This window comes from Amblyomma mixtum, chromosome 3 (assembly GCF_055824585.1).
Source record: "Amblyomma mixtum isolate Tamu chromosome 3, ASM5582458v1, whole genome shotgun sequence".
NCBI lineage: Eukaryota > Metazoa > Arthropoda > Arachnida > Ixodida > Ixodidae > Amblyomma > Amblyomma mixtum.
The window spans coordinates 14,927,409-14,942,855 of NC_143014.1; the positions used below are offsets into that span (position 1 = coordinate 14,927,409).

Here is a 15,447-nt window from a genome sequence, read left to right on the forward strand (position 1 = left end):
GAGGCGACCGAGGGAAAGTCCAACTTGAACTTTTGTGCGGGTCCGGCCGAGGGCGGAGGGGCCTGAGAGACGAAGTCTCAGGCTCGCTTTTGCGAGGGCAAGATGTCCGTTCGTCGATTGAACTGCTCTGCGAGGCCTAGGTGGTGGCAGCTATGCGGCGCAACATATTATATTGACCACATGTTGATATTTCGACTGTTCAGAGCGACTGCGAACTTCTCCCTGTGCAGTAGCACTGAGCGACAGTTCCTCTAGTTGCATTCTGTAATCATCTGCGCTGATGGAGTTGACAGAGCGCCTCTTCAAGCCCACGCAAGACCTGCGCAGTGGCGGTGTCACGAAGTGTTGATTTAGACCTGTTTTCAAGGCGGAATTCTTTTTAGCGCAGCACATGAAGAGCGCAAGACAGGCGCTTATTCACAACTGCTTATTCAGAAAGAACGCATGCACATATATGCACTCATGAAATCATTCGTCATATGAAGAATATGAAACTCCACAACCTTACGTGTCTCCAAGAAATATTCCTTTTGTTTCAAGCAGAGTGAAGTGTCGCTGGCATAACATCAGCCTTTTTTTGCAGATAAAAAACGCTCCCAATATTTCGCGTGAAAGTGTTACGCCTTTGTGTTGGTAAAATTTGGCTTGCATTTGCAACTTTTGCGATGTGTCGGCAGGTGCAGGGTTGCATCGTTCAGCACTGACAGCTCGTGCTGTCGTTCCCTGTCATTAACTGTTTGTGGTTATTGCAAGCGTTCCTAATTCCTGCGAGGATCATCACGGGCAGCGGCTATATTAACAACTGCTCACGGTTTATTTCCTTTGCGTGCATGAGCTGCATAGCACAGTGACAAATGTCCGTGTAGTGAAAGGGATAGCAGTCAGAGCGAGTGCTTTTCCGTCAAGGCAGCGAAATCTGCACCTGAGAAAGCTCACTACGTACGCCGTGCTTTCCTAATGCTGAAACGAATGTGGCGTTGTTTAGCTAGTCGCATTCGTTGCAATGTTTTCAATGATTGGGACCGAAGCGATCACGCGACGTTGTTTAGGCTACGTATTCATTACTAGTTTGATCGCGATTCGTGCGGGCTATGCTTGAGAATTGCCGTGTGTGTGACGTGACGCGAGCTTGGCTGCACGGCCGTCGGACGGTTTTCTGCGGCGACAACAGCAACGTCGCCATCTTTCTGCGTCACGGTGCTCTATTCAGTACGTTTTGTGATGGTGGGTGCTCGGGTTACGACTGCCCGTCCGCATTGTGTAACTTGGGTGAAAACACCGGTGTGCAGTGCCAATCTGTCTTCGGGAGCGTAATTTTTTCTTTATTTCCTTGTGGCTATGTGGTCCTATGTGTACAGTAAATATTTGCGTGATGAATGGGTGACTGAGCATAACTTGCTCTCCTTGATGGTGGGCTGAGCCACTGGAGTAGTTTTTGGTTTATTTCTAGATCCCATCCCTAAATGGGAAGCAAGAATCAGTGCCGTAGTTAAATCACCGCTGGTTCACAGAGTTCAAATCCCTAATACGTGCCAACTCATTTATCTCTTTTTCACTTCATAATACGCCCCCCCCCCTCTCAAAAAATGTTTGGTTTGGTTGGTTTATTGTGGTTTAGCGTTCCAAAGGAACTGAGGCTATTAGGTACGCCATAGTGAAGGGCTCCAGAAATTTCGACCACGTGGGGTTCTCTAACGTGCACTGACATCGCACAGTACACGGGACCTCTAGAATTTCGCCTCCATCGAAATTCAGCCGCCGCGGCCGGGATCGAACCCGCGTCTTTCGGGCCAGCAGACGAGCACCGTAACCACTGAGCTATTGCGAAGGGTTCTCAAAAAAAGTATGGCAGCAGCTTATGCTTCTCAATGTAAGCACCCCATAACTAGTCGTGCCACTTTAATATGGACAGTTTAGTCCCCGATCAAAACTGTCCACAGAGCAAGTTGTGTATAACAAGGCGTGATGAATAACAAAGAAAATATTAAGAAAAGCAATGATTTCTTTTTCTTTTTTTTTGCATAGCGGTGTGAAGTCAATAGTAGACAAATGCTTGGAGATGTGCAGTTGTAGTAGGATCTTGATTTCTATTGTAACCAGAAAAATGCAGCGGTCTTGCAGAAAAATGCAGCGGGCCATGACGCGCTTTGTATTGATGTGTTACCTCTTGGCTATGAAATTGCACCAATTTAATGATCCCGTGTTTGTTGTTGATGTTCTTGTTGTAGCGAAATCCTGAATTCCTCTACTTTCCCTCTTAACGCTAACTCGTTAATAGCCTTCCGCTTCACTAGTTTCCTCCATTCCCTGTTCAAATCTAAGCTAATACGAGACCTTACGATTCTGTGGTAAGGTCTCGTAGGTCTCGTAAGACACCAACTTAGATATATGTGGGCGCGCAAAAAAAAACTGAAAGAAGTGCGAAAAGGTACAAAAGAAGGGGCAGTGAAATAATCAAAGCACACTTGTCAAAGGTTTCACAGATTAGCAGGAAGATACATCACTTCTTTGTCGGATAAAAGCACTGATGGCACACTGACACACGTGTCTTAATTGGATGCTATGTTAAAGGCTTTAATGACTTCCCCGGTGAGTTTATCTGCGTGCCGGGCTAAAGGCCCATTCACACTTGCGAGTCGCAAAGGGCACGCGACCAGCAGTCGCTTGCGACCAAGCAGCAGCTCGACAACACCGTTGTTCACACTTGCAAGCGCGACCAGCGGGTCGCTTTCTCGTTAGATTCTCGTTTGAAGCGAAAACTCTCGGGAATGACGTTGTTCGCGCGCTTTCGAGAGTTTCGTCTGTTTTGGCCGCGCCTCCTGTACTTGCACTCGGTCGTCTAAACTGCTATTCGCAATGTACTACAACTACCCGAGCGAAGATTAGGTTGTCGTGACGGTTTTGATGTGCACCGCGGTCGTACAAGCGCCATGATGACAGAGGCGCGCTTCTCTGCAGGGCCGGCCTACTAGCCTGCAGTATGCCGGCCGCCGGCGTCAGAAAAATGCGCCTATATTGCTTGTTCGCGTTGATACCAAGCCCTTGGGTACAGGAATGTAAAAAATGAAGCATTTTTGAAGATCGCTGGCCACTACCGAGTTGCTGGTAGAAGTGATAACTGCGACACAAGCAAATTTCTTCCCATAGCCGCTTTGCTGCTGCTGCTCCATGCGGCTCGACTGTTGTTCTAGCCCCGCTGTTGAAGGCGTCGCGGAAGTCGAGCATGTCTTGATATTATTACGATACGCGGTCCACAATAAAGCGGTGACGAAAGCAGCATCTTAATTACTTGCGCTGGCCAGGATCCGAAGCGCCCTCAGCTGCAGCATCGATATGAAACCGGCTAGGCTTAGCGACGACTAGGGCAGCCAGCTGGGAGCAGCGCAGGTCGTCGTCCGGCGTGCCCGCGAGCCGTGTCGTTGCCGGAAGCTTGGCTCGCTCGCTGATTGGTTCAGCGGTTTGCGACTGAAAAATCGAGCAGCGAGCGACTGGCCCGCGACTGTCGCTTTTCGACCAAAACAGTCGCGCGACCTCTCCGACTCGCAAGTGTGAACGGGCCTTAAGACGTTGCATTGTTCGAATTCAGCATCACATTTCTCAAATTCAGGGTGGCATGCGCGACATGTTTTGCAGTGGGCGATGAGGTGTCCTTTTAAACCCATTTTCGTATCATTTTCGTGCTCGCGCAGCCGGTCATTCATACATCTGCCCGTGTGCCCGATGTAATTTTTGCCGCATTTCAAAGGAATGGAATAGATGAGTTCTTTTTCACATGTAATAAACAGTTTATGATGTTTAGTTTTGCAAGCTCAGGCTTTGTTGGGTGCAGGGTTGACATGGGTGCATATCTTGGACAGCTAGCAGAAAAGACAACCTTCACTTTTGCACGATTCATAATCTTCAAGATTATGAGAGAGTATATGGCAATACGGGATGACGACTACTTTTGTTTGCTTTTTTCTTTCTGCTGATCGAGAGCACTTTCATTAACTTGAATTTTACTTTGCTTGTGTAGCTTCTGTGCAACTGATGTTAAGCGATGTGAAGGGTAACGTGCTTCTGACAGCCGAAGGTACTGCTTTTCAAAGCTAGTATTCATGCTGTGCGGAGAGGGTTTTTTGTCTGCTTTGGAACGACACAGGCTGGCTATGGATCGCTTGACCACTTTTGCATGTGCAGATTGATATGGAACAACAGGTTTCTTATTGCGAGGTTCATAGGTCCAACAAGTGTGGTGCGCCTGGAATTTAAGCTTGATATCTAGAAAGCGGATACAGTTATCTTCAGGAAACTCATGTGTCACAACCAGAGGGGACATGGTCGAAGTGAAATCCTTCAAAACTTTCTGTACGTCTGAGTTGAAAGACTGGCTACGACTATTTATGAAAACCAGGTAATGATCGATGCATCGAAACGTCCTCAAAATAGAAGAGCACGGAAGAGGGGAGGCTCACGTCCTGTCTATAGACGCGAGAAAAATGTCGCTTAGTATCGGTGCCGTGCATGAACCTATGGGTATTCCTGATTTTTGTGAGTAGATATGTTCTTCCCATATGCAAAACGTGTAAGAGAGGTACAAAGACAGTAATTCAAGGAAGCCTGCTGCTGATATGCCCGAAGCATTCTGGAAAGCAGTGGCGCCGTGGTGCTCTGTGCAGTCTTCGACGGACTGAAGTAATTTTCCTTGCGGAAATGAATAATAAAGACCCTTAATATCAATGGAGAAATAATAAAGATCCTTAATGTGAATAGAGAAAGCCTGTAGTCCCCGCACTTCTGAGCTTTAAGGAAAAGAATAACTTCAAAGGAACTGGGTCGTTCACTTGAAGCATTTTAAGATGGTTCTTCAGATACAAGGAAACAGACTTTTGCCAAGTGCCGTTTTCAGATACTAAATACGAAGTGGGCATTCCGGCTTATAAGCCTTTACTGTAAAGAACATCCTCAAGGATTTGTTCTCACTGCGGCCTATGCGATTCAGACGACCATTTGAAAGCTCAGAAACTCAAAAGCGAAAGCTCATAAGCCGGAAACTCATAAACCTCAGAAGTGCGGTGGACTACAGGCTTTCTCCATTGGCTTTTTCCATTGCGACGGTATATGAGTCGGCGGGCCCTGACAATGATTTTGAGAACAGAAAGAGAAGTGGTTTCGCAACCAGAAAATTTGTCAGCAAGAGGAGTCGGTGTGCCACGCAGTTCACGGGTTAACATAAAATTCTGTGTGCACAGTGCGGGAAGCAGTATGGTGACAATTAGTTTTTAAGAAAGGTATATAATTCGGGCAATGCTATCCCCTCAAATCAAGGGTCTTCAGTCTTTGCACTCTGCGTATTAATGCGACAAGAATACATGCGGCAATGGGCTGTGTGCATTTTTACTCTATCCTCTGATGAGCGAGTTTCCGTGTGAACGAGGCGTAAGCGCATTGAAAAAGTTTTGTCCCCAGAAAAACTGTCCATATTTTCAGCCCATATTAACGCAGTCCATACTAATGAGACAGGGCTGTAGGCTTGAAATTATGGTTAATTTTTAAGTTCAGATGATGGCACAAACAAGTAATCTTTAGGCTATTTAACTGTGACTACAGAAGTTCATTTGTTCCTTGAAAATTATGAAAGCTGATTACAAGGATTTGCTGTATGGAACAACTATTTGACGGTTCAAGAATAATGGTTGGCTTTAGCTGAGACCACTTTTAAACCACTGATTGCAAAATGAGCTCTGTGGTAGTGGCAATAGTGCGCTAGTAGCATCGATGACGGGAAACAGCGCCACTGCACAGTGTAGCAGTTAAGGTAGCAGGGTAGCAAACTTAGAGAAAGCAACAGGACAGGAAGCAGGGTGTAAGAATGTGTAGTGCATGCTGTACAGATAGTTTCCTGCCTCATCAGAGCTTGGCCCCTGTATGTGTCTTACCAGCCGTCGCCCAGCATCTCTGACCGTATTTTTGCCATTGGCATGTGCTGCGAATCATAAAACACATTTCGTACTCTTGCCCTGCTAGATTTTTTTGGGAAATTAAGTTGTTTAATCGAAATGTACAAAATTTGCTGCAATATCCAACTTGCTGTCGTTCTTCACGACATGCACATTCACCTTAACTGCAACATTTCCGAGACGCTTTCTTTCTTGGCTTTGAAAAAGCATGTGATAAGATCCCTTATTTATGTAAGGCTAATTTTCGCGTCCTTTAACTTGCATCCAGTTGCTCTAAACTGGATCCAAGCTTTAAGTGCCAGTCGTCGCCTGATTTTCCTCGCTAATTATTACGCACCGTGCTTCTGTCCTGCAACCTCGGGCGTCGCCCAGGACATTGCTCTTGAGCTTCACCTTTTAATTACATGCATTATGACCTTCCCTTCAGTGTTTCTTCACAAGCCTTCATTGACGACTGTGGGGTCTGCAACCTGCCAGCGTTTGGTTTGGTTTATTGGGGTTAAACGTTCTAAAGCTACTCAGGCTACGTGGGACGCCGTAGTGAAGGGCTCCGAAAATTTACACCACCTGGGGTTCTTTAACGTGCGCTGAGATCGCACAGTACACGGGCCTCTAGAATTTCGCCTTCATCGAAATTCGGCCCCGAGGCCGGGATGGAACCCGCGTTTTTCGGGTCAGCAGCCGAGCGTCTAGCCACTGAGCCACCGCGGCGGGGCACGAAATCAAATGTACTAAGCTTCATAAGTCTGCGTTTCTCAAATCAACCCACTGCCAGACAGAGAGAGTCACCTCATCTAGCATCGTCCCATCCCGTTCACTGTAGGTGCGTCCTGCAAAGCAACCAACCATTTATTTCAGGCCACTACTGCCAAAACTGCCCGTGTGACTAGATTCATATGCTAGGATACAAGAATTCGCTTTCTGTAATCATCATCACAAACATACTCACTAAGCTTTCTCGTCACGGAAGGAGACTGGCAGTGACTACACTTTAAGGATGTGGTGTTTATCCCTCATCAGTGTCAACTCGTGAACACGTGCAGTGAAGCATGTTACTCTTTCTGTTAGACATACAGATAAAGCAGAGAGAGGCTACTCAGTTTGTTTTCTCATCGGTGACAAGTTTTCGCTTGCTAGCTATATGCCAAGGCCTGGCTCGGCAACTGCCAAAAGTCTTGTCGGTCTCAGTCGTTAGAATAGCTACCACAAACAGCTGAGAGATGGCACAGCCAAAAGCAGGAAGCACGCATAGCCCAGCAGATGCTGGCAGCTGGCTACTGCAAATAAATGTCCAGAGCAACTGTTGTCAGTGGCCATTACAATTTCATACATGACAAGAGAAGAAATTGTCTACTACTTCAGAAACTAAAATAAGGTATTAACATATATATATATATGTTAAAAACACAACAGGATTACAACACAAAATTTCTGTTGTGTTGTCTGTCATGTTTTGGCATGCCGTATCTGTTGTCTGTCTTGTTGTGCTGTAGTCTATCTTGTTGTGCTGTAGTCTGTCTTGTTGTGCTGTAGTCTGTCTTGTTGTGCTGTAGTCTGTCTTGTGCTGTAGTCTGTCTTGTGCTGTAGTCTGTCCTGTCGTGCTGTAGTCTGTCCTGTCGTGCTGTAGTCTGTTGTGTTGTCTGTCATGTTTTTGGCATGTCGTATCTGTTGTCTGTCTTGTTGTGCTGTAGTCTGTCTTGTGCTGTAGTCTGTCTTGTGCTGTAGTCTGTCTTGTTGTGCTGTAGTCTGTCTTGTTGTGCTGTAGTCTGTCTTGTTGTGCTGTAGTCTGTCCTGTCGTGCTGTAGTCTATCCTGTCGTGCTGTAGTCTGTCCTGTCGTGCTGTAGTCTGTCCTGTCGTGCTGTAGTCTGTCCTGTCGTGCTGTAGTCTGTTGTGTTGTCTGTCATGTTTTGACATGTCGTATCTGTTGTCTGTCTTGTTGTCCTGTAGTCTGTCTTTTTGTCCATCTTGTGTCCTGTTTGCTGTACCCCATCATTGTTCTTGAAGCAATTTTGCTGCATACACATGGGTAGCTGTAGAGCTAGCAGTCAGCTCAATGCATGCATCCCAAAGCAATGCAGTGCCAAAAACACTGTACTTACAGTAAAAGCTTGCTTTATGGAGTCTCACTGGTTATTTGAAATATTCGCGGCCTGCTCATGGTTTCTGGCCCAAATCGCACGCAACTTGGTGGCTTGCTCGACTTCCAGGCAACTCTTGGTGGCTTGCAACTGAAAAAAAAATTGAGGAATCAGTGAGAGCTAGGTAACAAACTTGATAAGCATTGCATTGTTTCAATGAATAAAAAACAGCATTTTCAGTAAGCAAAATTAGTCTCATTTCACACTAGCTTTCACACTAACCATCATTTACCAATACGTCATTAACAATTATTTGCTCACGGCCCCTGAACGACTGTGTATAGTTCAATGGTGTCAAAGGCGTGTTAGCTCCGAGCCACTAGCCTTGCAAAGGCTTGTTAGCTCCGAGCCGCTAGCCTTGCAAAGGTCAACGCAGGCAGCCTCGGAGGGCAATTGCAGCTCCGATAATTGAGCCATAGATACTCAGAAGCTTGTTGGACCTGTGGGAGAAGTATTGGCTGAGTGACATAGTAACAAACAGTCACTCCAGTTGCCTTCGTTCCATCGAAGAAAACTCACAGAAGATTCATCCACCATTCTGACTGCAAAGCACCCATACAAAATGCGTACCTATACCTTCAAACAAGGGTGACTAATTATGGGTATAATTATTGCAATGAATTACCAGTCAGCACATGTAGTTCTAGATCTAAAATTATATGCAGCTCGACGAACAACATAAAACATGACAGAGGAATTAAAATAAGCAGCATTTGTTTAAAATATACCTCAGAGGAGATACGAGACATCCACTACTCTCCAACGGTTCATGACCTTTGTGCACCAGCAAACTAACTTCCTTTCAGGCGCATTTGCATGCAGAAGTTGATCTGATTTTTAAGAAACTTTTCGGGGTGCAACAATTCGGAGAAACCAGGTTTTACCGAAAAACACAGAGCCGTATACATTGCATCCCAAGCCCAGAGCAGTGCACTTAAAGAAGACTGCGGCCTCTTCCATAAACAAGGCTGAATGGTGGGCCGGATGGTATGGCATGCTAACGAATTTTTTACCAGCCAAATACACATACACAAGACCAAACCACACAGGACAAGGGAGGTAAAAGGCCTGGTCCTGTGTGGTTCTCTCTTGTGTATGCGTCTTCCTTGGCTGGTAAAAAAATTCTTCTATAAGTCTCCAGTTTGCCTGTGTACACCACAATTCTAGGATCCCTCTCCGCTACTTGTCAAATTTCACTGAAGCGAAAGTAATACCACCGACAGTTGATGATCTGCTAGGGCAACAGGATTCCAAGAGTTTGAGAAGGGCAGTGGGAGTCCAATCCAGGTGGAGTAGTGAAATTTGACTAGTAGCAGACAGGGATCCTGCAGTCTGTGGAGGACACCGGCAAATTGGAGACTTACGGAGGAATTTTTTTACCAGCCAAAGAACACGCATACACAAGAGAAAACCACAGAGGACTATGCCTTTACCAGCCCTTGTCCTGTGTGGTTCTCTCTTGTCTATGCGTGTCCTTTGGCTGGTAAAAAAAATTCTTCCATAAGTCTCCAATTTGCCTGTGTCCTCCACAAACCACAGGATTCCTGTCCACTAGTCAAATTTTTCAACTCCACCTGGCTCGGACTCCCTTCTCAAAACTCTCGGAATCCTGTTGCCCTAGCAGATCATCAACTGTTGCTTGTACTACTTTCGCTTCAGTACTACACCTCCAGGGCGAAACTGTAAACAAGAAGAATATAGAAAATATAAAGAATACCACACTAAAAAACTAGGTGGATTCCAAAAGAAGATGAATGCTTCAATAGGCGGCAGTCAGAGGGCTAAATGTGATGAGGACATCTGTGGAGAAAGGGTGACAGCAGCTGACAAAGGACAAGCTTAACTGCAGATCAACTGGAGAAGCATTTTCCTACACTCATTTTGATGGCAGGTTCACATGACAAACAAAATCAACTCGAGGAACGGGGTGCACATCATGCGACTGAAAGTCAATGACCAGTGAAAATAGCACCAGCACTGTGGACTGCACATGCGGACAACGAGACGAATTTTTTCTCAACTTTGAGTGGCAGTCTGCTGCACTTTTACAGAGCAAAGCTCCCAAGTATGGCAACACTGGAACTTTTTGTTTTACTGACATGAGGGTCATCGTGAGGGTTGAAGTCCATATTTCTTTTCCATCCAATTTATTTGTGAGCTATATTTACCTAATAGGGGCAGGGCATCCAACATCACCGGTATTTCTTCGCAGCCGTTAAAACAATACAGCGTACATTTTATAACACGCTTAACGACTTTTTGGGAGCAGCATACTTTTACCCTTCTACTATTTGTTGCTACTGAATAAGTTTGACGTTGATAAAAGATCTGTAATAACGAGTAATTACTCATTGACATCCACCCGAGCGCAGCCAAAATGGCTAGAAAGGAAAGCTATACAGCCTTCTCAGAAACATTGTAGTTAAAGATTCGTCCTGGTCCGGGGTTCGAACCCAGAACCACCGCTTCACCGGAGCAGTTGCTCTACCAATTTGTCCAACCTGGACGGCAAGCTTATGTAGGGCGAGAGCGAAGTGATCAATAACTCGAGTGGGAACTGTGTTGGTCCAATGTTTTAGGACCCCTAAAACATTGGAAAAACTCAGTTCCTGCTTCATGTTACAATACTGAGTGACATTTTGGTCTATACACCAGAAATACCGGTAAAGCATCATGACAGAACACAATGTTTTTTAAAGGGATAAAGGAATATAAGAGGAAACATGTGTGAAATAGTCACTGCACCTGAAGCTGTGTAAACTCCATTATGTTAACAGCAGCAGAGTCAAAAGCTATGTGAGTGACTCTTATTTCATACAGACCATGTAATTCAGGATCAGATTCATGTAATTATACAGTGAGGTACTGCTGCTAAGTGCATGTAGAGCTCTGCATGCATTTCTAAACCGGGCTGTGAGCCTCTGTATAAAATATTTGTCTAAATAGGCAGGTAAGGTATGCATCACTGGAAAACAATACCTACCACAAACAGCTGAGCAGAGATGGCACAGCAAAAAGCCGGTAGCACGAATGGCCCAGCAGATGCTGGCAGCTGGCAACTGCAAAAAATTATGTCAGAGCAACTGTTGTCAGTGGCCGTAACAATGTGATGAATGACAAGAGAAGAAATTGTCCACTGCTTCAGAAACTAGAATAAGGTATTAACATAGGAACACAAAAAGCAATGAGATGGCCCATGATAAAAGAAATGAACAGATTGTATGTGATGCACCCATATACATTCTTTGAGTAGACTTACATGACTTTCACAACCACATTGAAAGATGAGCAGGCTGGAATACCACTATTTTTATGCATGATGAAAAGAGCGTAACTATTCGAATATAGCATGCACAGGATTTAGTTTATTATTATTAGGGTGCCTTGCACCAGCATCGAAGGTATTTTTAAATTGAACGTAGCGACCAGTAGACCAGTCTGCCTTGCATAAATGAAAAGAGACAATGGAAAAGGCATGCGTTCAATAGCAAGAAGCTCGGTATCTCACATCACAGCATGATACGAAAATTGGTATTGCATTAAACAAATCTGCACACAAATAAAAACTGCAAAAAATTTGCCTAGTGGCAATGCAAATAGGGGCAAGAGAAAAAATACCGAAGAAGGCTCGTGAGTGTGGTGCAGGCAGGTCTTTGGGTAGGGTCCCGTGCCTGGGAATAGTTCCGAGCGCGGAAAATCGCCGGCAGGACAGCTGGTGGCAGCCAACCAAGAATAAATAAGAGAAAGTGCAAATCAATAACAAACCATCCCCGATAGCGAACGACTTGAAAGCGGGCCGCACAAACGAGGCATATAGCAGAAAGCTTGAAATCCCAATAAGTGCGCAGTTGCATCCCAAACAGTTCTCAGAGCTCTGAAGGCGTGGAAGCATCGACATCTACAGCTCAGGGGAGACGCAAGAACGATCTAACTTTGACATAATACTGTCTCCAATTCTGTTCCAATGGGGAAGCGCAGATAAAAATTTAGAAATGACTAGGCAAGAAATATGCACCAGCCTTTCACACACGACAATTCTCCCCGAAAAAATTGTATGACAAATAGTAAGGCGTAAGCACTAATCCGACGAGTACCAACACTGAGCACTGTTGGCAGCTGGCCTAGCGCGAGTGCTCTGTCGCGCGGCACTGCCGCTCATCGTCATCTTCTAAGTAGCGCAAATCAATCCGACGGGCACCATCCGCGAGAAAACTCGACCGTTGTCAGTTTCCTCGTCTGTCCGCAGCTGGCCTAGCGAGAGCGTTCTCTAACGTGGCACTGTACGCTCATCATCCTCTCCTACGTAGCACAAATCTATGCTATAGTAATGTAGTAAACATTGTCGGTAGTTTTTCGCAGCGCTAGCAAGGGACCGCATAACTCTGTTGTGATATCTCGTGGCATTTTTATTTACCGCGGCATCCGAGTACTAAACGCAGATAGAGACTATGGAGCAGCAGTTGCCATGCAGCCTATACGCCCGTTCTTTTCTGGTAAAGGCCGGTTCACACGACGGTCCGTTCGCCCGCGGCCCGCGCATCACGTGTTCATGCGTCAGCACATTGAGAGGCGCGTTGACCAGGCCGCGGGCCGACAGCGCGCCTCTCAATGTGGTGACGCATGCACACGTAGTGCGCGGGCCGCGGGCGAACGGACCGTCGTGTGAATCGGCCTTAACGCATTATAGCTGAAGCAACCGCACGCAGACTGCCTCCACTGCCATCCCTATATAGGCGCAAACTAATAACGCGTGCGAATAGAGATCAGAAGTAAAGAAACGTAGACGGGACTCACCGTTCAGGCGGCTCATCAAGGCATAGTAAAACCGCACATTCTTCTGCGTTGCCTCTCCAGATGACAAGAAGTCGTAGCGCTACCTTTCTTCAGGGCTTTACCCGTTCAAAATCACCAGTGTTGACAGGGCGTATTCTCGTCGCTGGTTTCCAAAGCACACTTCTGTTTTTCATACACGTCCACCGCACGCGCGTGTGTCTCTTTCTAACAGAAAGGGACATACTCTGAAGCGGTGACGCGGGGACCGCCGCCGCCTTCAGTTTGTCGGCACACAGGTCGATCCGGTGGACCTGGTGTCGACAACCAAGTCCCCACCACAGAAGTCGGTGGTACAGTTCACAGGGCTGAAAATTTTGCGAGAGACCACGCGATCCTCGCCGGAGGCCTTCAGGCCCCACTTTCAGCAGCGGCATACTCGGTGACAGACACCCAGAACAGCTCTGCTGAACTGGACCTGTCGCCCCAACCCTCTAAGAAGACAACTGCTGGCCCAAGAGACTCTGCCGCTGGAGCAGGGCCTGGTCAGCGGTGCCAACAAAAAAGACGAATGCGAAGGCCACGGGCCATCGCAACCAAGAAGCATCCTCCACGTCCACCGTGGAGGATATAGATGTCAGCGAAAGTCCGCCGACATCTAAAACAGACGCATCCGCGGCGTCTCCGCGGAAATCCGGCGGCACGAAAGGGGCGATGGATTCAACACCTGGTTCGCCACCGCTGCAGCGGCGGCGAGACTCCCTAGAGAAAAAGGGAAACCACGAATCACTGCTCCTGAAAATAAATAACTTTCCCCAATCCCCATCTTATCACAATGGCGTATCTAATACAATGGAACTGTAGAGGTCTACACAGAAACTACACAGACATAACTGATATGCTGAAAACAATGGCACCTACAGCTGTGTGCCTGCAGGAAACGAACCTTGGGCCACAGCACACAAACATCTTAAAAAAATATAACATTTTCAGGAAAGACCGAGTGCAAGCTAGCCAACTCTCAGGAGGCGTCGCTATCGTTACGAAAAGCGATGTCCCTGCAAGAGGTACTATTAAAGACGAACTTAGAAGCGGTCCAAGTTAACATCATTAGCCATAAAACGATAACAATATGCTCTGTGTACATACCGCCACACAACACAATTGCCATGCATGATATAGAAGAACTTCTAGAACAGTTGCCTGAGCCATATGTGATAATTGGGATTTTAACGCACACTCCTCATTCTGGGGAAGTGAGCATACTGATTCCAGGGGTCAGCTCATCGAGGATTTTATTCTTTTGAATAACATATGTTTAATGAATACGGGAAAAGCCACGTACTGCTGCCCCAGCTCTGGAAAAATGACCTGCCTCGATTTAGCATTTGCATCTCCATCGGTTTTTAATGATTTTATTTGGGATGTTTTAGACGACCCTCGGGGAAGTGATCACTCACCTACGGTTTTAAAGCAAACATCAGCTACATTCATCCTCCCTACGAAGCCACGGCGATGGAAAATTCACCGCGCCGATTGGGCACTTTTCAGAACGAAGACCACACTGGAAAAAGAATATGCCGAAAACCTTACGATAGAAGAAATAAATGAAAAATTTGTCACATGCTTAATATCTGCAGCAATAGAAGCAATCCCACAAACGTCTGAAATTGCACGAAAAACACATAAAGTTTGGTGGCCAAATGAATGCTCATTGGCTAAAAAGCAGCAAAAAACAAGGCTTTGGGCAACCTTCGCAGATATCCCACAGCAGGAAACTTGCTCATCTTCAAGAGGGCTAGAGCCAAAGCACGGTACATTAGACACAACGCAGAAAGGGCATCATGGCAACAGTACATATCCTCCATAAATAGCTCAATATCATCGAAGAAAATGTGGAAGCAGGTGCGGAAATTCACAGGAAATTTTACTCTGTTCACATTTCCAATGCTAACAACACCCGGTACCCAAACAACATTAGAAGAGCAGGCCAACATATTGGGTGAGCATTTTTCCACAGTTTCAAGGTCATCCAACTACACACACACATACACATTTCAAAAGCACAAAACAATAGTAGAAAAACAAAAACTTCTCTTTGGAACATGCATACATGAAGACTACAAACAGCTTATTACAATGCAGGAACTAAACAGCGTACTAACATCCGGTAAAAAGACAGCACCAGGCCCAGACAATATACATTATGCCATGCTTGCTCACCTCTCTGAGACTGCCATAGAGGCTCTCCTCAAATTTTTCAATAAGATATAGATGAGTGGAGAAATCCCCCAAGCATAGAAAGAAGCAATCATAGTACCCTTCCTAAAACCTGGCAAACCACCAACTAGTCCCACCAGTTACAGGCCAATAGCACTCACTAGCTGTATAGCAAAATCATTCGAAAGCATTCTAAACATCAGATTAACCTTCATACTTCAGTCCCGGCAACTTTTAGATATACACCAATGCGGGTTTAAAAAGACATGTTCCTCAACCGATCAGTTTGTTCGCTTTGAGAACACAGTCCGGGAAGCGCTCATCCACAACCAACACTGTATCGGGGTCTTCTTCGACCTGGAGAAGGCTTACGATACCA

The 15,447-nt window shown here is 46.0% G+C and overlaps 2 protein-coding genes across 7 annotated transcripts in view; one reads left to right on the plus strand and one right to left on the minus strand.

The window, feature by feature from the left end:
* The window catches only part of sli (slit guidance ligand), a 567,521-nt gene that overhangs the window by 56,931 nt on the left and 495,143 nt on the right, over positions 1–15,447 (plus strand). The gene's annotated exons all lie outside the window — the stretch shown is intronic.
* Positions 8,064–12,888, minus strand: LOC149349298 (uncharacterized). Its single transcript, XM_089580072.1, has 4 exons — positions 12,873–12,888; positions 11,697–11,790; positions 11,062–11,137; positions 8,064–8,168 (listed from the first exon to the last, which is right to left on the minus strand). The coding sequence occupies exons 1-4, from the start codon at positions 12,886–12,888 to the stop codon at positions 8,064–8,066; spliced, it is 291 nt and encodes a 96-aa protein (XP_089436198.1).